Source organism: Entelurus aequoreus, linkage group LG07 (genome assembly GCF_033978785.1).
Source record: "Entelurus aequoreus isolate RoL-2023_Sb linkage group LG07, RoL_Eaeq_v1.1, whole genome shotgun sequence".
Taxonomy (NCBI): Eukaryota; Metazoa; Chordata; class Actinopteri; order Syngnathiformes; family Syngnathidae; genus Entelurus; species Entelurus aequoreus.
In genome coordinates this window covers 65191078-65218662 of record NC_084737.1, presented here as the reverse complement: position 1 = coordinate 65218662, position 27585 = coordinate 65191078, and the positions used below count along the sequence as shown (strand labels likewise).

The 27585-nt window shown below is 39.6% G+C and overlaps 2 protein-coding genes across 5 annotated transcripts in view; one reads left to right on the top strand and one right to left on the bottom strand.

Moving 5' to 3' along the window:
• LOC133654157 (ataxin-7-like protein 2) overlaps window positions 1-27585 on the bottom strand; it is a 57253-nt gene that overhangs the window by 14160 nt on the left and 15508 nt on the right. The window contains exons 9-11 of one of the 4 annotated variants that reach the window (XR_009826840.1): window positions 24991-25472; window positions 24848-24906; window positions 14788-14875 (exon numbers count right to left, since the gene is read on the bottom strand). Coding sequence is in view for 2 of the 4 variants with exons in the window: in XM_062054243.1 (XP_061910227.1) it covers window positions 24578-24595; window positions 24848-25472 (643 nt within the window). In the remaining 2 variants the exon portion in view is untranslated. Of the gene's footprint in view, window positions 1-14787; window positions 14876-24350; window positions 24596-24847; window positions 25473-27585 lie in introns of those variants that run through there. The other 3 variants (XM_062054244.1, XR_009826839.1, XM_062054243.1) reach the window with 3 other exon arrangements.
• On the top strand, window positions 13944-27296 carry amigo1 (adhesion molecule with Ig-like domain 1). The gene is made up of 2 exons (XM_062054245.1): window positions 13944-14299; window positions 18202-27296. The coding sequence occupies exon 2, from the start codon at window positions 18289-18291 to the stop codon at window positions 19825-19827; it is 1539 nt and encodes a 512-aa protein (XP_061910229.1). The 5' UTR covers window positions 13944-14299; window positions 18202-18288; the 3' UTR covers window positions 19828-27296.

Below are 27585 nucleotides of genomic sequence, written 5' to 3'. Positions count from 1 at the left end.
TTAAAACATTTGTTTGCACGTACAACACTTAAGACCTTCAGTATATCAGTATGTGGAATTAAATTATGGAATGGATTAAGCAAAGCAATCAAACAATGTACTAATATGATACACTTCAAGAAACTCTTCAAACTTAGTGTTTACAAAGTACAAAGAAGAAGAACCATGACAAACATTCTCAATTTATTTCATCCATCCATTCATTCATTCTTAAAGTAATCTTACTTATCTCATCAAATGAAATATGACTTACTTCACCAATTATTATTATTAAATTCTTACTATTATTTATTTATTTATTTTAGTTGTGATTACTTATGGAGTTTATTGTGAAAAAATTGTGAAGAGGAAGTGAACAAAAAGTTTTGCAACTGTTATGTAAAGAAAAGGGGTAGGATTAAATAAGCTCTGCTTCTTCCTACTCCTTTTTGAACATGTTGAAAAGAGAAACTGGAAATTGTGATGTATCATGTTGTATGCTTGCATGTTCGAAATAAACTCAAACTCAAACTCAAACTCAAACTCAAAGTTGACCACTTGCTGTTCTGCTGAGACCATATCCATTTCATCTGGTTCACCTTCATTATTCACAGCTTTCGCATAGGATCTTGGTTTAATTCGGTGCCCTGTCACGATGATATCATTCATTCGTTTATCCTGATCCATTTCATCTATGATGTTCCTCAGCATGTTGTTGTCTTCTTGAAGGGTCTTCATTTGTTTGCTCATTTCAGTGGCTTCTTTATTTCTGGAGTTGTTCTCTTTTTTCATTTCTTTCATTTCTTTCATATCTTCTTTCCATCCATCCATCATTTCTTCCCATTTTTCTATCATTTCTTCTTTAAATTCCTGGAATTGTTTTTGTAGTATCCCTTCTTGATTCCCATCATGTCCTGTGCCCAGCTTCAAATCAGCCTTTCCAGTCAATCCTTTAACTTTTGGCATCGCGGCAGTCACTGACGTCAGTGCCTCTTATGTCTTAAGGGCAGTTACTTCTTTAGCGACTTGCGGCACTTTTAACTTGTTTTTTCAACAATTTCGTACCTTGCGCCGTTCAGAGATCAATTTGAGGTGTCAGCCTGTCAACTTATATCACTCTGCGACGTCGGGATCACTTTAAAACAGCTGTTAATTTCGCCGTAGCTTATGGTTGCTAGGCAACCGCTTTGAACTGCGGCAGGCGCCTTTGGCTTGAGGCTAACGGCTCTTCCAACTCGCCTTATTTCAGCGTATCAGTGCCTCTCAACTGACCAAAATCAGATCGAAGATGCCAGGTGACTCTCCTGTGGCTGTGATCGCAAATCAGTGGTCAAAATCTTCAGATTAAACAAAAACTCCGGTAGCAGGAGCGGAGCCTTTTTTCTTTGCGTCCTTTCTCATTGACAGGAAGTGAGTCACATATGAACTTGAAGTGCCATCCCATTCCTAACCCATAGGGTTCAATATGATGTCGGTCCACCATTTGCAGCTATTACAGCTTCAACTCTTATGGGAAGGCTGTCCACAAGGTTGCGGAGTGTGTTTATAGGAATTTTCGACCCTTCTTCCAAAAGCGCACTGGTGAGGTCACACACTGATGTTGGTCGAGAAGGCCTGGCTCCCAGTCTACGTTCTAATTCATCCCAAGGGTGTTCTATCGGGTTCAGGTCAGGACTCTGTGCAGGCCAGTCAAGTTCATCCACACCAGACTCTGTCATCCATGTCTTTATGGACCTTGCTTTGTGCACTGGTGCACAGTCATGTTGGAAGAGGAAGGGCTCGCTCCAAACTGTTCCCACAAGGTTGGGAGCATTGAATTGTCCAAAATGTTTTGGTATCCTGGAGCATTCAAAGTTCCTTTCACTGGAACTAAGGGGCCAAGCCCAACTCCTGAAAAATAACCCCACACCATAGTTCCTCCTCCACCAAATTTCACACTCGGCACAATGCAGTCCGAAATGTACCGTTCTCCCGGCAACCTCCAGACCCAGACTCGTCCGTCAGATTGCCAGATGGAAAAGCGTGATTCATCACCCCAGAGAACGTGTCTCCGCTGCTCTAGAGTCCAGTGGCGACGTGCTTTACACCACTGCATCAGACGCTTTGCATTGGACTTGGTGATGTATGGCTTGGATGCAGCTGCTCGGCCATGGAAACCCATTCTATGAAGCTCTCTGCGTACTGTACGTGGGCTAATTGGAAGGTCACATGAAGTTTGGAGCTCTGTAGCAACTGACTGTGCAGAAAGTCGGCGACCTCTTTGCACTATGCGCTTCAGCACCGCTGACCGCTCTGTCAGTTTACGTGGCCTACCACTTCGTGGCTGAGTTGCTGTTGTTCCCAAGCTTTTCCATTTTCTTATAATAAAGCCAACAGTTGACTTTGGAATATTTAGGAGCGAGGACATTTCACAATTGGATTTGTTGCACAAGTGGCATCCTATGACAGTTCCACACTGGAAATCACTGAGCTCCTGAGAGCGGCCCATTCTTTCACAAATCTTTGTAAAAACAGTCTCCATGCCTAAGTGCTTGATTTTATACACCTGTGGCGAGACCAAGTGATTAGGACACCTGATTCTGATCATTTGGATGGGTGGCCAAATTCTTTTGGCAATATAGTGTATGCAAGTGTATCATAATCCATTCCATTCTACTATTATATAGCTCAGTGCAAAATATAATAAATATCCTGCTTCTGGCTTTAAACATAGATATGTATTGGAAGGGCAATGCAGTTCATCCTTTCACTACAATTGTGTGCATGCTTTTCTCTCTGCCTCATTACAAGCACTCCACTACAAAAATCCAAACAATTTTATGTCTCCTCTGGAGCACAATCATTGCCGTTTGAATAGAGAGCTGCTATAGTGAGGACCTCTTCATCCATTGCTTGATGTGCTATAATGGTCACGAAAGCAACGTCAGAGGACTGAAAAGTGAGCTGGAAAGGCCAAGTACTCGGTAAAGAAGGACCGTGGCTGCGGGTCAGGATTTCAACTCATTCACTCTGAAATGATGTGCTTTTCGCAAAGACAACAAATGGTCTTTTGTGCCGTTTCAGCCATAAAGATATTACATGCTATGTTTTGCTTTCTGCAAGCCAATACATTGTTAAAAAACAAAAAAGCTTGATTTAATAGTTTCTAGATTGAAACCAGATGACTTTCCTGTCTTCATAAAACCACATCAAATTGGTGGTTGCTGCGATTCATATTGCTAAAACCGAGATGATCCTTATTTTCCTACATCGCTCATTAAAAGCGAATCATCCGTTTCCTCTGGGAGATGCCAGTATGCATAAATTACTTTATATTTGCCTTCAGGAATGGATTATCATGAGCCATGGCTTGTCTATCACACATGTATATTAGAACCTCTTCAGACTTTGAATTGCAGGTGTGCATGTCCTGACTGACAGGTAGGAAAAAATCTGATGTGTATACCACACCTGTCACCCCAATGTCAGCTTCATATTTCCTAACATGTGATCGGGTCCTTAGCGGGACAGCGTCTCCTGACAGAGTTAATTATGGCGCAGCAAATCTTGGCACTGCATTTCTGACAGTGTTAATTAGAGAGCGATAGAAATATGCTGCCCAGCCTCCTCAATGCCATTAATAAACCCTGCATTTTACTCCAGCCTTGTCCCCATTATTTTGCATTGCTAAATGTTTTCTTTAAATATTATTATGGATTATGGTTTGAGTTTATTTCGAACATGCATACAATTACAACATCATACATCCCAATTTCTAGGTTTTTTTTTCAACATGTTCGAAAAGAAGTAGGAAGAAGCAGATCAGGCACACATTTTACATGAATGGTAAATGGGCTTTCACGTTTCTACCATCAAGGTAGGCTACTCAAAGCTCTTTGATAATGTCAGCTCCTTCATCTACTTTTGACGCAGCATCAGGAGCCACACAGGATTCAGTATCTTGCTGAAGGATACTTTGACATGGCCATGAAGATTTTATTTCATGTAGTTTTTTTACTGCACAGTGTCCTGTGTTACTCCAAGGCATATGTATTTTTATTATAGGATCGAAGAACTAATCTTGGGAGAAGAACGCTACCACTTGAACTTTGAAGACTACTGATACATTATTATTCCAAATTGAGCAGATTTTCAATACAACTATTATAATGGACACACATATGTACAAAAAAGAGACAGTGGTACCTTAACCAAGTTAAAGTTAAAGTTAAAAGTTAAAGTACCAATGATTGTCACACACACACTAGGATGTGGTGAAATTTGTCCTCTGCATTTGACCCATCCCCTTGTTTACCCCCTGGGAGGTGAGGGGAGCAGTGAGCAGCAGCGGTGGCCACACTCGGGAATAATTTTGATGATTTAACCCCCAATTCCAACCCTTGATGCTGAGTGCCAAGCAGGGAGGTAATGGGTCCCATTTTTATATTCTTTGGTATGACTCGGCCAGGGTTTGAACTCACGACTTACCGATCTCAGGGCGGACACTGAGCAGGTGGTCACCAAAGGTGACCTATTACGCAAAACCAACTTTTCTTACATATTGGTACCTGCTTTTGTGTATTTGAGATCTGCATAAATCCCAGAAATTTGAAATCAGTAATGCAGAAATATTTATAAAATAATCTTGCCTTCCTTTATACTTCCTTAAAAACAAGCTGTTTGGAATTTGCTCTGTCCTGTGACGTTGGCGGACCTGTGACGTCTAGGGATATCTTCATAAGGTAGAAATTTGCATCCCCGGGCAAAAATTAGATAAAGGCAGGGGGAGCGTACGAGCTGGGTTACACATGCATCCTCCGCAGTAGGATGCATGTGTAGCATATAGTTCAAACTTAAGTCTATAGATTTATTTACACAACTCCCGCTGTCTCAACAGAGCAAAAAGCATCACCAAGGACAGCACACACCCTGGCTTCCACCTGTTCGACCTGCTACCATCGGCCAGGCACTACAGGTGCATCAAAGCCAGAACAAACAGACTCAGAGACAGCTTCTTTCCCAGAGCTGTCACCATCTTGAACGCTAACTTATAATAATAATTCACCCCTATACAATATCCTACCCTAATACCCTACAGTGCAATATTACCCTTCGAGTGCAATACGTCCGACACTGATTGCTATTTATTACTCCGGTACTCTTGTCCTGTTCTGTATATTGTACAGTATTTTGTATTTCTACAGTGTTTTGTATATTGTACAGGATTGCTTATTATTTGTATCGGATAGTAGTCTGTTTATTTCAATTGTTAGTTTTTTCTTTATTACCTGTTGTGTAATTTATTTTTACCCCATATTTGTTCCCACTACCGCACCTTAATCTCGTTATATGCAAATATAATGACAATAAAGTCCATTCTATTCTATTCTTCTTCTATCAGTAGATTTGGTATGTAAGAGCTCAAAACTACAACAGGGAGAAGATGCAGTCAAAGTGGAGGCACGTTATTAACGCCACAAAACGGCGCATCCTGAAGAGACGGTCAGAAAGCGGCTTGAAGGTGGTCTGTAAAACGTAATTGATTTTAAATTTTGACCAAAGAACCACCATTACATGTGTTGTAGACCGCAAGGAAGTGTTATAAATGTAGATTTAAAAAAATCATAATATGACCCTTTTAAGAGTGCCCCAGCTTAATAATGTTTTGAAGAGCGGTCTCTAAGCAAATTAATATGCTTTGAGTTACAAGCAGAAACTAGAGTTACAAGCATTCTCGCCATTAGTTAGCATAGCAAATGTCACATTAACCCCCCAAACATCTGGTCTTACACGCTAGTGTTGGCTTATAGTTGAAGATGTACATAACTTTGTTTTCCAACCTTGGGAAGGAAGAAAGTTAGTGTGAAAGACAGTGCTGAGAAGAAGCGGATGATATTCATTGAAATAAAGTAAGGAATTATCAAAACAAAGACAGGCGTGTCACAAACTTTGCAAAGCAATTGGTGCGTATGACTGCTAGTTTGCGCCATACTGAAGCAGAATGAGACTAACGTCAGCCAAGAATTTTAAAATAATACGACGGACATTTATCCATGAAAATATGGAAATGGTGGGCTTGACGGAGAAGCAGCTGCAAGGAGATACCGTACAAGTCCAATCTCCAAGGTAAATACTGTGATGTACATTATTATTTCATTACTTCATAAAACTAATGTAGTTGTTAGTACTAAATGTTATTGTATTTTTTTAAAATAAAAAATATATCTAAAAGTTAGTTTTTTGTTTTTTTTAAGGAATGTCAAATTGCGCCTTCAGCCCGATTGTAGCTGAGATAGGCTCCAGCACCCCCGCGACCCCGAAGGGAATAAGCGGTAGAAAATGGATGAATTGTAATTGTGCTGTTTTGGGGGTGTGGGGGGTGGGGGGGGGGCAAACACCAATGCAATGATTTCAATGGGAGACGTTAATTTGAGATACAAGTGTCTCTCATAGGGATTGTAAACGATAAGCAAATTTCCCCCAAAAAGTGCAGTTCCCTTTTAAGATTATAGACTTTCGATAGTAAATACGATTATGCTAGGTTGTGAAACAGCAGCAGATGTGTACAGTGTGTATCGAGATGGAGTTTACGCAGCCATGCATGTTGTTTAAAGTAGCCAGCTGGGGACAAATGTTTACTTTGTCACCGGAGCAGCCAGCTGGAGCACAGAAAGAAATGCTGAACGAATTCAGCCTGATTCTGACCGAATGCAGTCATCATGTCAATAGCAAATTTTATAGCACATTCTGTCTCAATTCCATGTGACATCATTGGTAAAATACGATTCTATTGGGTAAACAGCTCTTTAAGTGTTTATGAGCTATAGTCACTTAAGGCTGCTACTTCCACCTGATGATTATTTAGCGCCCAGGGATTGGACTGACACCATTGTGGAGAAAGACCGACGTTTTGCCCCATTTTCCGGTGACAAATAATAGAGCACTGCCTCTGTGCTAGAATCCCGTTTGAGCAGTTGTGCTGGCGCCTGGCAGCAAGGAGCGACAGCAAGGCCACCTCAGATTTGCCACAGAGCCAAAACAGCCCATGAAAGGCCACAGGCAGTTGCCTGGCAACACTATTGCCATCACAGCAGGAAGTAGAGTCAAACACAGCATTAATCACTCTCAGCTCCATCTCACACGAAGCACACAGCTACAATGATTTGCGGCACCAGGTCTCAATACAGCACTGAGACACCTAAATGTTCTTCTGTCATCAGGGAAAAATACATCTTTAATTGACCTTGGTTCTATTTTCAGCCTTATCACCATGTACAGTTACACATTAGATGACTGCCAAAGCAAAGAAGTTTGGTGAATGTTTTGAATCTAAATAAGCAAATCATCTTCCACTTTGGTTGAGCGTCAGTCTGCTGGGCAACTCCCATCTTATTAAGGTACGTTCTGTCGAACACCTACTCACATGAATTTCAACTATTAAACATGAATGGACTCCTATTCCAGTACAGTAATCCCTTGTTTATCGCTTTTAAATGGTTCTGGACATAAGTAAGTCTAATATTTTCGTAGGTGTTTACTACCTTCTAGATGGAGAAAACTCTACTGCTAAAATCACAGCACAATAATTTAAAAATAAAGACAACTTCAGATTGTTTTCTTTGTTTAAAAATAGAACAAGCACATGCTGGAAATTTAAAAATCATATTGTTGTTGGGTTTTTGTTACACTTACATGTTGTGGTTAATAGTATTCTATCTTTATTTGTCATTATTTATACTTTATGAATAAATTATGTGAACAGTCAACTCATTGGTGTTAATTTTCAATCTATCATGAAAAAAAATAATATCAAAATCAAATTATAGGATGTTATTTATGTAGTTTGGTCATTTTCCTCGACTGGTGCACTAACATCATGTGTTTTTGTTGTTGTTTTTTTTACATATGTAGCATAATCTACAAAGATACAAAGAATTGCTATTGCGACATCCAGTGGACACATTTAGAACAGCGGTTTCTTTCATTAAAAAATTTCGGCCTATTTTTATACTTAGAAAACTCATCCCGCGGGCCTGAACAGGTTTTATCCGGCCCGCCCGTACATTTGATACCCTTGTTCTAGGCACTGTATTTTCTGGACTAAAAGCCACTACTTTTCCCCCGAGCTTTGAACCCTGCTGTTTTTACAAAGTTGCGGTTAATCTTTGGATTTTTCTTTACTAACGGCTAAATTATGACTGGATTAAGCAAAGAAATCGAACACTGTAGTAAAATGATCAACTTTAAGAAACCGTTCAAACTTAGTGTTTACAAAGTACAAGGAAGAAGAAACATCTGCTAAACATCTTGAGCCTTATTAAAAAAAAGGAGACAATCTTATTCATCTAATAAAAGATGAACAAAGACATTGACTTTTCTGTTTTGTTTGATCAGCCGTTTTACTATACTGCCGTGTTACAGGCATCATTTGGAAACAATTAAGGTATGTAAATAAACATTTTACACATCTTTCTATGTAAATATCTCATTTCACAACATATCGGTAAATATCTGCGGCTAATATATGTAGAAAAATATATTTCTTCTCAAATATAGAGGGTGCAATTTATATACCGGTTCGGCTTATAGTCTGGAAAATACAGTAAATTTTGTAACATGATGAGATCCCTCTAAAAATTAAATAACACCATTTATTGACATTTGCACCCTTTCAATCCAATGTACTAATTCTGCCTTGAGGCTGAGCCAATCAGTGGCAACAATACCAAACACAGTGATCTGACTGGTCTGGTCTCATCTCGTGGCCAGTACTATTGTAGTGTTGTAGTATTCATTTAATCATGTTATTCTTGAAATACTCAATTTAGGGCAAAAATGTTGTAGAATATGTTTAAAAAAAAAAAAAAAAAAATAGGGGTGATGACTGTATTGAGGTCACATTTTGCATAATAACCCACATTTTGCATAATAACCATCGCTAGTGGCAAGAACTTACAGTGGGCGTTGCACCTCATATCACATCGAGCACTGTAATTAACAGTCCTGCAGGAGCTTTTTCTGACACACCTTAGAATTTATTTGCATTTGTTGACAATGGGTTAAAGTATGTGCAAATTAATATTTAAGCACAGTGTGTTAACAGTATGTCTCGAAATGAACACAACTAATGTCTGATGAAAAAAATATTAAATAGACTTGTTAAATAAAACCCCTGCCCTGTTTTTAATGAATACTTCGGGCTATTACGCTACTGTATTTTTAATGTTGGTCGGGGGTGGTACTTGGAGAGCCAAGTTTTTTTCTGAGGTGGTACTTGGTGAAAAAAGTTTAAGAACCACTGTTCTAATCAACCAATTTACAAACTAGAGTCCACTAAAGTAGACAAGGTATGAAAGAGACACCTGTCTCCTTGTTACAAATGGTAAATGGTAAATGGGTTGTACTTGTATAGCGCTGTTCTACCTTTTTTAAGGAACTCAAAGCGCTTTGACACTATTTCCCCATTCACCCATTCACACACACACATTCACACACTGATGGCGGGAGCTGCCAGCTAACCAGGCCCATCAGGAGCAAGGGTGAAGTGTCTTGCTCAAGGACACAACGGACGTGCTGGCACGGCCACTCTCCGAACTTTGCCACGCCGTCCCCAAGACTGTATTACACCCGCTAGTTTAGAGTTAAATTACTACATGATTTCCTATGCAATCCCTGAGTAGGTGGCTGCATGGATGCATCAGCTTCATGGCAAACAGTCCCTGCTCTGCCAAATGTAGCATATCTGTGAATTAAAGAATATCTCCAAAAGAAGAAGGTGGGTGGATTCCATTGAGTAATAATGGGGGTTTCCCTCACTTTAGCTGGCACTTAATCACATCACTAAATCTACAGTTATAAACACTTGATAACATTTTTGGGAAGCTTGACAAATTGATGCTAGATAAATTATAGATAGATTTCCATTGATATTCAAATTAATTGAGATTAACCTGCAGATAGATCGAGATGGTTAAATGTTAAATTGCTCCAATATGAAAGATAAGGGGTTTTCAAAGTGTGACACAGTGAGATTATATACCATCAGAGAACATAATACAGTTGGGGCATCCTCTACTCCAGGGGTCCCCAAACTTTTTGACTCGGAGGCCGCATTGGGTTAAAACAATTTGGCCAGGGGCCGGGCTGTATATATATATATATATATATATATATATATATATATATATATATATATATATATATATATATATATATATATATATATATACAGTATATATATATATATATATATATATATATATATATATATATATATATATATATATATATATATATATATATATATATAGCGCACTTTCCGAGCGCGCGATGATGTCACGTTATCGATGAGAAAATGCATTTTTAGACAATATGATTTGCCTGAGCGGCTAAGAGACACCGTGAGTAGCAAGCGGTACAAAGTAGATAAGAAAAAAAATAATAATAAAAAATAAATAAATAAATAAATACATTTTTATTTTTTTATTTTTTTAATACTTGGGACTTCCCGCGGGCCTGATTTAGGACGCTGGCGGGCCGGATACGGTTGTAGTTTGGGGACCCCTGCTCTACTCCATGAAAAACTGATTTTCTGGAGCATTAGGTATAACATCCTATCTATCTATCTATCTAAAAAAACATTAATTTTGCCTTTGACATAACTGAAATAAACCTTGAACTTGGACACAGCTATCAACAAAAGCACACAATAATAGCAGCCACTGATCAAATGATGAGCCAATTGGGATAGTTATATGTGCATCAAGCTATAGTCAATCTCAGCATCCTGTGTGCAAATATGGTTGCCAACTCCCTGAAAAATAAATAAGCCTGACATCTTGTTGGCAGAGCTGGCTATTCAATGGTCTTCACACAACTAGTGTGTTGGTTTTTTTTGTGAAATATTTTTAATACTATTCGATGCAAAGCTGATTTGTTTGGATTACTTATACAAACACACGATGAACAAATTGTTCAAATATATTTATTGTGTAAAACTAACAAAATGAACAATGAAGTAAAATGACTGTGTGCTTAACCCCACTTGTTTTTTTATCTGACTTTAAAAACAGGCATTACTCATTTTTAAAAAGACGGGAAACTTAACTCCGAGGAGATGCACTAATAATAGTATAATCATAATAATAATGATGTATTGTAGGGATGTAATAATGCTAACTGTGGTAAAACTCCCGAAGGTTAGTATTACTGTTTTAAATTAAAATTAGCAAAAAAACGTGTTTGATAACTGTACTTGATCAAATTGCAGACTGGCCGCCGCCACCTCGCTATCTTAACATGAAAACAAGACGTCTTTCCCCAATAAGAAGCGATACACCCCAATCTAAACTCCATGTCTGAGCAACTAAGCTATTCAATTGTGCACACTGAACCTACCAGTTGTGCTTTAAGCCCAGAATGATTATTTATTACTCAGAAGAATTCTAAACGTAAGTGTTTTTACGGTGTGTTCAAGGACCACTAAGCAGAATAGGATGCCACAACGTCTGCCAGGAATAATAAATAAAAATAATATATTTATTTGTAATTAATTTTTCATTAAAATAAATATTGAAGGGCTACAGTGCAAACCAATATCTAAATAATAAAAGCTTAGGCATTAAAAGATATGATACTTAGACTAAAACAATATCAGTGAAGCATAAGAAATGCAATAGTGGGTTTTCTAACAGTGTGTCTATTTTATTAATTTAAAAACTAACTTAGTCAACAGATTGCAATGTGTTTATAAGTACTCTTTGAGTACATTCAACAATAATGATAACTTTTATGTCAAATTTTCATATTTTTAATAACTTAATGTATTATGATACACTACCGTTCAAAAGTTTGGGATCACCCAAACAATTTTGTGGAATAGCCTTCATTTCTAAGAACAAGAATAGACTGTCAAGTTTTAGATGAAAGTTCTCTTTTTCTGGCCATTGTGAGCGTTTAATTGACCCCACAAATGTGATGCTCCAGAAACTCAATCTGCTCAAAGGAAGGTCAGTTTTGTAGCTTCAGTAACGAGCTAAACTGTTTTCAGATGTGTGAACATGATTGCACAAGGGTTTTCTAATCATCAATTAGCCTTCTGAGCCAATGAGCAAACACATTCTACCATTAGAACACTGGAGTGATAGTTGCTGGGAATGGGCCTCTATACACCTATGTAGATATTGCACCAAAAACCAGACATTTGCAGCTAGAATAGTCATTTACCACATTAGCAATGTATAGAGTGTATTTCTTTAAAGTTAAGACTAGTTTAAAGTTATCCTTATTGAAAAGTACAGTGCTTTTCCTTCAAAAATAAGGACATTTCAATGTGACCCCAAACTTTTGAACGGTAGTGTACATATTGTCCACTGATAATAATCCTGTGTGTGGACCAGTAAATCTCTATGTAACACTCTATGTACAGGAACATTTGACAGATGTATAATTATTTTCAAGCAAATTACGACAGGTTATATTAGCGTTTAAATTCATATTTTGGCCATTTGTATTCAATTTGTTGGCTTTTTTTTGGTAAAAAATAAATAAATAAAAAAACAACTAACTTCTTTTAAAAACAAAACCAAATTGTCTTGGGGGGTTTATTGAAATATATTATAGATATGTTAATCCAATTTTATAAAGTCAAAACCCTCATTAAGGTTTTTAGGCGTGTTTTAAAAAGCTGGTTTCAACCAATCCCATGCAACAATTAGTTTTTTAGTGTATGTAAACATACCAAGTGTGTGTGTGTGTGTGTGTGTGTGTGTATGGCGCGGCAACATTGAGTTTAGGGTAGGGTTGGGGGCCCATTAGAAATCTTGTTAATGGGGCCCCCGAATTTGGTGCTACTTCCATGGCCGCCTTAATGCACGGGCTTACCTGGGAAAAAGTCGAGCGAGGCGCAAACCCAAGTCACCGGTGTGAGAGGCCAGCGTCCTGACTACTGAGCTAAAACCACAGGCAATCTCCCAGACTACCAGCACTATCCTTGAAGTTGACAGGCCTCTGATACACTCGCACAGACGTAAATGGGCCCGTTGCAAAATTATTTTTTTAAATTGGATGGTATTTTTGCATTGTTGCTGTTCTGTTGAGTAAAATTTCAAACTGTGTTTTCAGCACGGGAGGGGGGTCATTGAGGTTTGGTGAAGTGGGGCGGCCAAAACCCCCTCAGCCCCGGGGTCCCCCCTTAAGTTAAGGCGGCCCTGGTTGCGCCACTTCGCTAACTTTCTTTCATAGTCAATACATAGTCATCATTTACTTTAAAGATTTTTAGACAAAATTCCTTAAATTGTGTCTGAGCCCATTCACCGATCCATTTTCTACCGCTTGTCCCTTTTGGGATCGTGGGGGGTGCTGGAGCCTATCGCAGCTGCATTCGGGCGGTAGGCGGAGGACACCCTGGACAAGTCGGCACCTCATCACAGGGCCAACACAGATAGACAGACACCATTCACACTCACATTCACACACGAGGACCAATTTAGTGTTGCCAATCAACCTATCCCCAGGTGCATGTCTTTGGAGGTGGGAGGAAGCCGGAGTCACGGGGAGAACATGCAAACTCCACACAGAAAGACCCCGAGCCCGGTGATCGAACCCATGACCTTCGTATTGTGAGGCACATGTCCAAACCCCTTCACCACCGTGCTGCCCGAGCCAATGCTGGCAATTCAGCCTGTGGAGTGGGCGTGGCTAGCACGGGACGTTTTTTCATTGGACATTGGCAGTTAGTGATGATTCAGTCCTTGACTCCTTGTTGTGAACTCTGCCTAGCAACAAGTGACCGAGTAAACATGTGACGTCGGTTTTTAAAATTGTCTAATTGTAAAATATATTTTTTTAACATGTCTCTATATCGAAATTGTAATTTATGCCAACGTCAGTTTGCAATGAAAACCTCTCCCGGCTAGTTTACACAACGTCGTCTAGACTGCGCATCCTCCGTGCGGCCACTGGCGGTACCAACAGCGCTTTGTGGCGCTGAGCGTACTTCCTTTGGCGCAAGCACGGCAGCCGCAGAATAGCAGCAGGCTGGAGAGGAGGAGGCTTGTCACATTTCCCTCCACCGCTGCTCAAGATACTCACAGGAGGCAGGAAAATGCACCGTGCGTGCAAAGTTGTGTGTTTAAAACGGCGGATGACAACACGTCATCGCTTCAAGGAGCCTTTCCTTGCGTAATTTCGCATCGGGTTTATTCGTGCGCCGATATCCCCGTTTTGCATCTTGTGTCCTCCTCGTCATCCCATCATCATCATCATCATTAGAGAGAAAGGGGGAACATCTGCATGCTGCAGGAGTGAGAACATTTGCTTCTATGCTACATCTCGGGTGAAGGTAAGTGTTTCACTCGGACCTCAATCTTTCGCCTCATGTTTTTCCCATGAATGCGCTCATGTTTTCTTTGCATAAGGATATATATATATATATATATATATATATATATATATATATATATATATATATATATATATATATATATATATATATATATATATATATATATTTTAGTATAAATGCATTGTGCTTCTCAGAGGTAGAGCAACATAATGAATGCATGCCTGTAAGAATGTTCACAACGTAATGCTGCAAGGACAGACAAGTGCATGTTTGTCAATGGGTTTTAAAGGGAACGAATGGGAGCAAGTGCGTGCATATTGTGTGTCAATGTCAAATGAGAACTGTATGTTTTATCAATGCACAGGCGAACTTTTACTTGCAAAACAAACAAGACAATACCAGATTATATGTATTACTGAGAGATTGAGTATTTGACAGAATGCTCTTTTATATTTAGAACAAGTTAACATGTTATCCTCTCTTACCTCAGATTATTTAACCTTTCATCTTCTAGCATTGATGCACAAGTGTAGTCCAAAACCCTCCAAGGCGATGTGTGTTTGGTTACTTTAGCTGTAAGAAAACACATATTTACATTAGGGACAAACGTGTTGTGACGCACCTCATTTTCAGTCAGTTCTTTTTTACTGCTTATCTTGGTCAGGGTCCTGGGAGAGCTGGAGCCTATCCCAGCTCACTTTTGGGTCAGAGGCGGGGTTAATCATCAAGAGAATCACAAGACTCTATGGACAATTGAATCTAACATACACTACCGTTCAAAAGTTTGGGGTCACCCAAACAATATTGTGGAATAGCCTTCATTTCTAAGAACAAGAATAGACTGTCAAGTTTCAGATGAAAGTTCTCTTTTTCTGGCCATTTTGAGCGTTTAATTGACCCCACAAATGTGATGCTCCAGAAACTCAATCTGCTCAAAGGAAGGTCAGTTTTGTAGCTTCTGTAACGAAACGAAACTCACAAGCTAGTGAGAACATGCTAACGCGACACGAAAAGTTTCAAGCCGGATTTGAACCAAAGCCTACCTGGCTGTGAGGCAGACGTGACCACATCTTCACTGTTTTGCCAAAATTAAATTATTCAGGCATTTAATAGCAAAACAAAAGTACACAGAAGGAAAGGAGCAGCCCGTGACCCAAAGCGTACCACATATGTAATTTATGATAAAGGAAGTGACATGAGATGTACGGCGTGGCGAAGTTGGTAGAGTGGCTGTGCCAGCAATCGGAGTGTTGCTGGTTACTGGGGTTCAATTCCCACCTTCTACCTTCCTAGTCACGTCCGTTGTGTCCTTGGGCAAGACACTTCACCCTTTGCCTCTGATGGCTGCTGGTTAGCGCCTTGCATGGCAGCTCCCGCCATCAGTGTGTGAATGGGTAAATGTGGAAATACTGTCAAAGCGCTTTGAGTACCTTGAAGGTAGAAAAGCGCTATACAAGTATAACCCATTTATTTATTTATCATTTATGTAGAAAAATCATGTCCAAATACTTCTTATTTCGGACCTAACAGTACACGACTTGGCAGTCCCATCTAAGTCAATTAACTAGATAACTAGATAATTAATGTTTGGGTCAGACCCCTTACTTTCCCCTGAATCTTAATTCTTCATTTTACCAACTGTATCATTCCAACTTTATGGGAGCAATTTGAGGAAGAGCCTTTTCTGTTCCAAGCTTCATAAAAACTTGAAAGCACTGACCTCAACCCCATTATAAATATTTGAGATTTACAAGAGCAGGTCCAACTTATGATGTCATAAATCAGGGCTATTCAACTAATTTCAACTAACATTTACAGAACGCTAAGGACCGGGGAGCTGGACTTCCGCCTTCAATATTATTCTTGTTTTGAGACCACATACTGTATCTTCTACAGTGCATGGAGTTTTGTTTGGTTTTTGGTTTATTTCTTTTTATCATTATATTTTTTTTAGAGATGTCCGATAATATCGGCCTGCTTTAAAATGTAATATCGGAAATTATCAGTATCGGTTTCAAAAAGTAAAATTAATTACTTTTTAAAACGCCGCTGTACGGAGCGGTACATATTCGGTAAAACACGGACGTAAGGAGAAGTACAGAGCAGTTGCGTCTCCCAGTCAGCAGCCCCTCTCCCCTCTCCTCTCCCTTTTCTCCTCTCCCCTCTTCCACACACAACACAGGAGTTGACAACTGCAGCATGAGAGGTTTACTGGTGACGCTTGATGACCTCATCAAACCGCCCCAAGCGGAGCATAACAACAACAAGAGTGTGTTGTTGCCGGTGCTGTAGCCGTGGCTAACAAGCCAGCGAGCTCGATGACCGACTAACGACAGCATGTCTATGGTTTGGGATTATTTTAAAGTATGTCTGACGGATAAAAAACTGTCAATTTGCAATGACTGCAAAAAGTTGGTTATGCGAGGAGGAACCAAAACGTCTTCCTTTAACAAGAGCAATTTGATCTCCCACCTCTTCAAGAATCATAAGGAGATACACGATGAATACAAGCGGAAGATGGGTGAAAAGCAAACAGCGAAAAAAAGTAGTACCACACCGTTGCCGCTTAAAGACTCCGCCGAGAAAAAACAAAAATACAACAAAAACCACCCCAAGGCGAAAGCCCACGCAATATGGCAAAAGCTACGGTGGAGTTTGGTGTGGCTAGTCTGCCCTGCATGGCGCACACTTTGCAGCTTGCAGTGAGCAGAGCTGCCCTGTCTCAACGCAGCATTTCAGAAGCTCTGACTGACTGGTAGGCCACTTCAAGCACTCACCACTCGCTTGCAGCACATTTTTGTTACTCATACGAATGCGTTAGAGCAGGGAAGATTGGGCACAGTTTATAATTTCCTGTTTTACAGTATACCAGGCAGTCTTGCACTAAAGGAGGACTATGTTATTGTGTACTTTATTACTCTAGTATACTCTGGACTGAAGCTGTATGCCTTCATTGTTTTTGTAGCTGTTGTTTTGAGGCATGTTTAAAAAAAATAATAATAATGCTCTTTGTGAAAGTCAAAGTATAGTATTTCCCATAGTTGTAGTGGGTATCAGGATTATCTCAGGGAGAGCATGTCCCAAATTCCAAGCTGCTGTTTTGAGGCATGTTAAAAAAAATAAAAAACACTTTGTGACTTCAATAATAATAAATATGGCAATAATAAATATGGCAGTGGCATGATGGGACTTTTTCCATAACTTGAGTTGAAGTTGTACTCTTATTTTGGTAAACCTTGTTACATTTTTTAATGCATCCAGCAGGGCATCACAACAAAATTAGGCATAATAATGTGTTAATTCCACGACTATATATATCGGTATCGGTAATTAAGTAAGAGTTGGACAATATCGGAATATCGGATATCGGCAAAAAAGCCATTATCGGACATCTCAAATTGTTTTCTTCTATCAGTGACATATCCCAGAAGAAAATTGACCCTTTATGCAAAATACAAGTGTTCGCTGTAGTGGACGCTGGCGTTTAGGAGTTTGAAATGTCAATGCAAGGATCTTCCAATGTGGTTCCACTCGTTCAAGTTCATCTATACAACAGGAGCACTATAGTGTTTTAGGAAATTGCTGCATAAGGTTTGTCTCACAAGCTTTGAACTGAACTCGGAGGACGCTATATGGTGTCATTTACAAGCTGCTAGTTGAATAGACCTGTCATAAATGCTCTTTTGGAGGAATCGACAAAATTCCAACAGACACACGTCAACATGTAGAAAGTCTTTACAGAAAAACTTTCCACAAGTCCCAATACTTTTGTCCATATTTGTGTCAGTAGCTGGTGCACTTTCACTCTAAAGATCTATTTAAAGCACAAATCTTCAACAGTGTATGAATGTTTTCCATGTGTCCATAAGATTTGTTAACTGTGCTCTCTACATTTTCAGCCACCACAAAGCAATGCCCTGGACTTCTTCACCTCCTGGGAATTGAGCTCACGGTACAGTTCTCTGGGATATAGATAGACTGCCAGCATGTTGCAGCCCTCCAGAAGAGCAGGTGGCAGCCTGTTAAAAACATCACCTCCTTGGAGTAAGGGTTTGGAATGGGCCCTCTTCCTCGCCCTGTGCATAGGTCTCCACTGGCCTCCGGGGACATCAGGGTCAGCGCTAGACTGTCACAAGACTTGTATCTGCGCCTCCAACATCATAAGCTGCTCTAAAATGAACCTGACCAACATTCCGACGGGGCTGCCGCTCTACGCCACCGTTCTGGATCTCAGCTACAATGAGATCACAAAGTTGAGGTCAGAGTGGACTCCAGTGAAGCTCCCAAAGCTTCGCAACCTGCTGCTCAGTCACAATGGCCTCCTCTTCCTGTCATTAGAGGCATTCATTAATGTGAAATACCTGCGCTACCTGGACCTGTCCTCCAACAGCTTGCAGGAGCTAGATGAGTTTGTCTTTGAGCCTTTGGTCAACATAGAGGTTCTCTTGTTGTACAATAACAAAATTTACCAGATTGACCGCTCAGCTTTTATCACCATGATCAATCTCCAGAAGCTCTACCTGAGCCAAAACCAAATTTCCCGATTCCCCGTGGAGCTTGTCAAGGAAAAATCCCGTCTAGAAAAACTTAGCTTGCTGGATGTGTCATCAAACAAGATTAAAATGTTGCCCATTGATGAGCTTCAAGTCCTGCCATCCTGGATTAAAAACGGCCTCTATTTCCACAACAACCCTCTGCTCTGTCACTGTGACCTCTACACACTTCTTGCACACTGGTACATCCGAAAGCTCAACTCAGCCCTGGACTTCAAAGATGACTTCACATGTGTTCTGCCGGGCCCACAGAAGACCCAGGTGAATGCTTTCGATTTGAGCGGCGACAGCATGAACTGCAGTACTTTCAAGGAGGCAGAACAAGAAGCTTTTCTTGAGCAGTCGTTGCTCCTCGGTTGCGACACCAAACACAGGAATGTGTTAAAGACTTGGACACTTCCTGGTAATGTGGCTGTGATACCAACAAGCAACCAGACTGCTAAAGTCTTGCCAGGTGGCAGTCTTCAAGTTAGTCCAGTGAGATTGGACGACTCTGGAACCTACACCTGTTTTGCCACCAGCGCGACCTTCAATGAAACCATCTATGTGGTACTGAAGGTCCACAACTTTACCATGCATGGCAATGGAGAGACCCTGAACACCGCGTACACCACATTAGTCGGCTGCCTGGCCAGCGTGGTTCTGGTAATCATATACCTTTACCTGACACCGTGCCGCTGCTTCTGCTGTCCCAATAGGGGTAAAAATCGGGGGGACGACAGCATCCACTCATCCATGTTGAGCGTGACGCCGACACACGGGGACCCAGTGCTCAAGGCGGAGCTCAACAGGCATGTGGCTTTCATAGACTCTAAGGAGGCACAGGGACAAAATGGCAAGCTGAACCCTAACGGGGATGAGGACAATGATGACATAGACGTTGAGGCCAGTTCACTTATGAAGGGAAAGAGGAAGAAGTCAGTAGCAGACTCCATTAGCTCGGTCTTCTCAGACACTCCTATGATGGTTTGAGAAGAAAGCTGACAGGATAGCAGCAGCTTTTTTCAAAGGGAATTGGGAGAAAACAAGTTGAAATAAGAGCCTTTACGAAAGTGAACTGTCTTGTTCTCAACAATTAGCCGGACTTTTCCAGCATTCTAATGTGTAGCACTTAATTTAATGCATTTACTGTGAAGGAAGTGGGATGTGGAGAACGGAAACTACTGACGTCTTGAGCATTCACCCTGTGATAGATGATATTGCGCTAATGTGGGGGGAAAAAATGGGGGGCGGGATTCTCATATCATGATAAGTGTTACAAATACTAGAATAAATTGCTTCTTATCAAGAACATATAGTAGCATAGGAGACAGATGGGCATCAGCAGAACATGAATGCATCTGCCATCAACCTTGAGTCATCCATAGGGGAAGCAGGATGCTATGATGCTGCATTATATTAGATAAAGTTAGCTTCATCAGACATTTTCCAAGAAAATGTAGCATAAACATGTGCTCAGAAGTACTTCATTGAACTATTTGTATGCGTAGAGGTATAAGTATATTTTCCATTGCTGTATCGTGGAACATGTCATACTACTGCATTTAATAGAAAATAACCAGGTAGACGCAAGTAATTCCACATGTGTATCAGAATAATTGCCTCACATCTACTTGAACTTATGAAGCCTTACGTGATAAAACAAAACAAAACACTGGTAACCTCCAGCAAACAAATATTCAGTGGCAGGACACAGTCTTGATATTAACCATATTGTTACAAGTAATCCACACATATAGTTCAACTTGCTTTCACCTCAATATAAGGTGGATGACTTTGAATCTGTCACACACTTGTATACGTACAGCATTCTAAATGTTATCAACATCTACGTAAGTGAGCTTGGATCCCCTTTCCTGGAAATTAAACACTAATCCACCACTAAATAACATTTGATCCAAACTCTATAAATGCAGGTATTTACTTTTCAGCCTGATTGGCAGGAAATTAACCATTGTTAAGTAAACATACAGGTATGGTCGTATACCTGCATTATCTGGAAATGTGCACTAGTGAGCGCACACGAAAATCATTTGATGGTGTTAACTTTTAAAAGCTGCAACTGAATTTAGTCATTTAATGGGATAGGATGTTTAATTTGTTTCGGATACGCTTAATAAATTATTCAGGAACGATCATCTAATGACTACAATTAGACAGTGTCTAAAAAGAAGTAGGAAGAAGCAGAGTTTATTTAATCATACCCATTTTTCAAAACTTTATAAACAACGGTTTATATTTTACAGGTTGACACTTACAATATAGCATTCGTTTACATTTTGTCATTTATAATTTGTTCATTTCCTGTGTTTATGTGGCACCATTTTCTAATTAAAGTGACACCAAGAGAGAATGGGTTGGATAGACATCTTATAAAGGAAATAATAAGGAAAAGACAACACGGTACTAATAAGCAAATATGAGTATACGAATTAAAAAACTGACTGCATACATCTTGTGCTACGAAAAAGAAAGAATTTAAGACGTTAACAAAAAGATTTAAAAAATGGAAATGTAATACACGTAAAAGAAAATAATTACTGCTGTCAAATGATTACTTATTTTAATCAGATTAATCACACTTTTTTATTTGGATTAATCGCAGGTTATTACTAACTTGCATATCTTAAAGCAACTAAAGTTGCTTTAAACAGAAATGCAATTTTTACTGTCAGAATGTCATACAGGAACATTTAAAACGTTTTACTTGGATGCTCGACATTTATTTGCCCATGACATGGCAACAGTTTCATTTTAAAGTCACGTCAGTATTTATTTTGAACACACCAGTCATAGTCTTCTCGCTCATTTTCGCACTGGCGTATGCATTGACCTAATAATCACTGACTGTAAAAACCAGTGCTGCCTTTTAAGTAACCATCCATTAGGCTGAAGGAGCATGTTCAGTGAAAATAAATTGCATGATTAATCTGCTTATATACATGAGTACCGTAATGTATTTATTTTATTTATTATTTGTATTAATTTATTTTTTTGTATAAGGTGGCGACTTGTCCAGGGTGTACCCCGCCTTCCGCCCGAATGCAGCTGAGATAGGCTCCAGCACCCCCCGCGATCCCAAAAGGGACAAGCGGTAAAAAATGGATGGATGGATGGTATTAATCACATGAGTTAACTCATTATTTGACAGCCCTAAAAATAACAAAGTTAATGAATATAACATTTCACAAGTTAGAATAAGCAAATATATCAAGCGTTTACTGGAGTAAAAATATTGACAAAAAAAATATCTAAATAAATGGCCAATATAGACTGAGCAGTCATGAAAGGGAGTATACTGTAGGTAAATAAATAATGCTGAAAAACACGTTCTCGACATGAATAGGGGCACAATGTAATCAAACCGTGGCATATGTGAGTGATAATACAAGGCTAAGATGAACGGTTCTCAGATGGGTTTCATTCCCCCTCTGCTGTGTATGCCTTTGTGTCTCATGAGTCACACAACACAAAAGCTATTGTCTCAGGCTCAATTCAGTTCTTAGTATGTGTGTGTTTGTGTGTGTGCAGCCCTCAAACAGCAATCAGTCATCCAGGAAATTAATGTGATGCCCTTTTGGGAGTATGTGATATGCCCACAGCGTTTATTGAATGTTTGTTCTTTAAATGAATATTAATTGCGGGGAAGAATATGGTAATGTCAAAATGAATGACACACATGTTGAACTGAAATCAGTGTAGCCCTTTAAAAGGTGCTTTGGGGGAAATGGATGAAATGTTCTCAGCATTTCCAATGTGCGTGTGAAGAGGAAGTCACACTTGTCAGAGAGGTGGTGCGTGCATCATGCCTTCCTACATATTGCCATATAGTATATGTATTACCACTATCTGTGTTCAGTATTGATTAGTTGTACAGCTATGTTGTACCAGTGTACTGACTGTATTGTTGTATAATCTTACCTTATTGCTCATTTGGTCTGCTGCTGTGCTACTTGTCTTGATTTACACGTTTATTTTTCAAATGGGTTGGGGTTCAGTTTTCTATGGAAAGATGGTGTATTTTACATTTGTTGAATCAGAAAAAACATTTGGACATTTATGAAAAAGGCCTGACATCCTGACAGGCAGTGAGTATGTAGCCGCAAGTTATTTTTAGCAGACAAGGTCAAAGAGAACGTACCGTGCTCTGGCAGTGATCAGGCCATGTCTGATGAGCCGTGAATAATATAATTTGGCCCTTTAGAATCACATCTTTTGTAGATAACACTATTTTTGTCAAAAAAGCAGCACACATTATTTACTACAATGATTTTGGATGGATCTAAAATAAGAAAGAAGGCGATACAAAAACGGCTGCATCCATTCATGAAAATATTTGGCAATAATCACGGATAAGTGGCATTAGTGTGGTCTCTGACATTCAATATCTATATTTTTCAAACTTTAAAGTAGCAAGTATGCAAACATTCCTGAAGTGATGTGGTTGAAAGCCTTTCCCCCACATTCGCCAGTCCTCCATATAAATATTTTAAAAGCAGCAGAGTTAATTGACCACCATCGCAAAGATAAGTTGGCTGGCCAAATGTAGAATGGCTTTGCATGGTATGCTTTACAGCAAGGGTCTCCAACAAGTAGGAACGTTAAATATATCAAACTTTCATTTGCTACAATTTTGATGATCATGGTTTACAGTTTTTGCAAACCCAAAATGTTCAATTGGTTTTCAAAAGCTGTAAGCCACAGTCACCAAAATTATATCAAAAGAAGTCTTGAAATATCTTTAGTTGCATGTTGTGAGCCTAAGTCATTATTTTCACCTTGGAAATTTAATTGTTAGAATAACTGAACTTTTTTAAGTTACCACTGTAAAACACTTAAATAAAAACAATACAATTTAAACGTTGCTTGGCATAAACATATCCTCTTTTTTTGCCAAAGTAGCTCTAAGAGGGATGAAAGTTGGAGACCCCTGTTTTAGCACTTCTTTGGCTGCAGGCATTAGAGGTATTACTTGATGAAATAAACGACTGACCTTGACACACTGTGCTGCCTCTATATTTTACTGCTTGTAATAAATAAATGATAAATGGGTTATACTTGTATAGCGCTTTTCTACCTTCAAGGTACTCAAAGCGCTTTGACAGTATTTCCACATTCACCCATTCACACATTCACACACTGATGGCGGGAGCTGCCATGCAAGGCGCTAACCAGCACCCATCAGGAGCAAGGGTGAAGTGTCTTGCCCAAGGACACAACGGACATGACTAGGATGGTAGAAGGTGGGGATTGAACCCCAGTAACCAGCAACCCTCCGATTGCTGGCACGGCCACTCTACCAACTTCGCCACGCCGTCCCCACGTCTTGTGTGGGAACCTTTACCATTTAGATTAAGCTGACTCAACATTCACCTGACATAGTAAATGTAGTTTAGTGCAGTAGTTGTTTTCATTTAACAAATGGTAAAATTGTATGATAAGTAAATTCTAAGACTGGACGCCACCTAGTGGTAGAATGATATCAGTCACCAGAGTTGTGAATTGTTTTGCCATAAAATGTTGTTTACTTTCAGCAGCTTTTAAATATTGAGGTATTCTTTCACGGTAATACACATGAAGACATGAAGAAAAGCAAACATTTCATAACAATAGGCTGGCATAGTAATGTGCTGGGGAAACTCACTCACTCCATACTTCAGACATAGTAACTACACATTCATGCCACCACAGACAACGTTGGCAGCAGCTGCAGGCGTCTTCTTCAAGATGTCTTTTTCTCCTGAATAAAGAACACATTGTCACTGCATATTTATATTTTGATTGTAAGGGAGGCATACTCTACTGTTATTCACGCCTGAGCATGACACACAGCATGCATATGCAGGAAGAAAGTATTCATTAGGATGGACGATGCAGTCCTGATCCGAATTAAGTATGTGCTTGTGTATATACTAATGAAGTGTCTCATGGGTACACAATAATTTGTGGCATTTAAAAAATCAGTCACATGCAAGCACACAGGTATACTTACTATTTGGGATGCTGGTCTTTTCTCAGGGCTTCTTGACTGCACTTCCCCAATGCTCTCTCCTTTCCAAGAGATGGGGCAGTTTAGGGAGGACAAACGCTGACACTTGAGAGGCTGGGATTCACTGCAACTTTTTCTCTTTTTACCTAGAGGTCTTTGGTTAGAGCCTGATATTTTGTGCTTAACATGCGGTGTCGCCGCTTTATCAGGGGACAATAAAGCAGACTGCCGCACTAAAGCTGACACAGGTCTCTTTGAGGGCTGTAAAGGAAGAGGATGGCATGTCTTTTTTCCATGTGAGAGGTGACCATTAACTGGTCCTTGGGAGGATGTCACCTGAGGTTGGCGCTTGTCTGTGCTACATCTTGAGGCTGTTTCCTCACTACTGCACGACAGCTCATTTTGCGATAAATTGGAGCCGGGTAACCCGATAGGGTTTCGTAGTCTGGCGGGTCGTTTTGCAGAGGTATTGGATGGTAGTTTAGTGCTCCGTGACTTTTTTTCAAGTTGTCCCAGTGAGGCACAGGCAAGGCTGAGGGTGCCAGCGGTATGGGAACGTCCAGACACATTCTTGGCAGACTCTGTGACGTGATGAGACCTGAGACCTGATGATGCTTGAGGTATTTTCCTGCAAATTAAAGGGTCAACATGATTAGGCTGCCATTTGTAACTCATGTAAATGAAAGCAAAACTTAACCTCCGATCCAACAACTGAATTTAACTGAAGAACTGGTTTCACTGACACGTACAATCTAAAGTGTCTAGAATTGAAGTTAAAGCTGAAGAACTATGAATTTGCTGGCGGTTCAATTCTCAGCAACGTCAGTTTCCGAATGAGTTTATCACTGTAAGCATTAAGTTTAATAAGGTAACATATGCTGTAGTTATTCTCTATTAAACGGCCACCAGAAAACAATAGCTGTGTGATAGAGTTGTCAAAAAAAAGAGAATTCCTTAAAAGTAGAAATAAAAAAATGAACTAAATCTCTGATCTGTTACATTGTTTTGTCATCTTCCTCTTTAAGCTGAAATGCCATTTCCCTAAGGTGACAGAAAAATATACAACCTGCCATATCATAAATACTAGCATGTTGGCAAAACACAAACACACAATACAATAAAACACATTATACATGTGTAAATTTAACTAGCAAAACTGGTCAAACATTTATTATGATTGTTATTTCCAAGAGCCATACCAGATGCAAGAATTGCTGTTTGTAATTATACATTTGGCCAGCAGGTGGTTTCTTGTGCCGAAGCATGCCATCCATCCATCCATTATCTAAAGCAGTGGTTCTCAACCTTTTTTCAGTGATGTACCCCGTGTGAATTTTTTTTTAATTCAAGTACCCCCTAATCAGAGCAAAGCATTTTTGGTTGAAAAAAAGAGATAAAGAAGTAAAATACAGCACTATGTCATCAGTTTCTGATTTATTCAATTGTATAACCGTGCAAAATATTGCTCATTTGTTGTGGTCTTTCTTGAACTATTTGGAAAAAAAGATATAAAAATAACTAAAAACTTGTTGAAAAATAAACAAGTGATTCAATTATAAATAAAGATTTCTACACATAGAAGTAATCATCAACTTGGGGATTGTAATAGAGATCCATCTGGATTCATGAACTTAATTCAAACATTTATTCACAAAAAAAGAAATCTTTAACATCAATATTTATGGAACATGTCCACAAAAAATCTAGCTGTCAACACTGAATATTGCATTGTTGCATTTCTTTTCACAGTTCTTTTTGACAGACATTTTTAAAAAATGTCACGTACCCCTTGGCATACCTTCAAGTACCCCCAGGGGTACGCGTACCCCCATTTGAGAACCACTGATCTAAAGCATGCATGAAGCTTAAAACATTCTCAAACTAACTGCTTCAATGCCTCATAAGGCTTCATCTGACCATTACTAAATATTGATAACAAGTGCAAAAATTTGATTTTAGCTTGTGTACCTACTGTCCCCGTGGAGACACTCATTTCCCTCCACATTTATGGCATCATATGGCCCAACCTTTGGCGTTTCATTATGTTGTTGACGCGCAGAACACAAATATTAGATATATAGACATTTTCTAGGCTATATTGAAGCGCGGCCCAGACAATAAAATCTACTTTATGGAGGTTGGAGGTGCGCTCTGACAGGCGCTGTGGTGTTGCGATGGTGCATTTGGAATCATCCAGACATTAAAAAAAGGCATATTGCAGGAAGTTCTTTCATACAGGAAAATACACGGTGACACCCCTCATTGTACGAACATTTCGATTTACGAACAACAGACCAAATAAAAATATGCTTTAAGTCTTGTGTACAAGTGTTTTATCCACCCATTTGTGTGCCTGCAGCGCAGCAATTTTGTGCCCGGCAGCACATTCATTGTGGGCAGCCTGATCGATCTCCGGTGCTCACGGCTTATCCAGTCAGCAAAGTGCTGCTGTTAGATATTGTCCTTCCTTGTGTGCTTTTAAAGTGTTTTTAACCTTTTCACAACTTGTTCCTAGTTTTGCTAGTTCAATATGAGTCTAAAGAAAGCAATGGACAAGCAATGTGTGGCTTGAAACATTCAGGAAGTAACCACAGTGTTGTCGACACTGCCTCCCCACCTTCCACTGCACACAAAGAAGATTAACAGCGGCCGCAGAACAGTGTCAATCTTGATAAATCAGATTGCGAGTGCTAACTAAATGCCTCTATTTGCATCTCCCCCTCCCTGTATTGTGGGTGTTC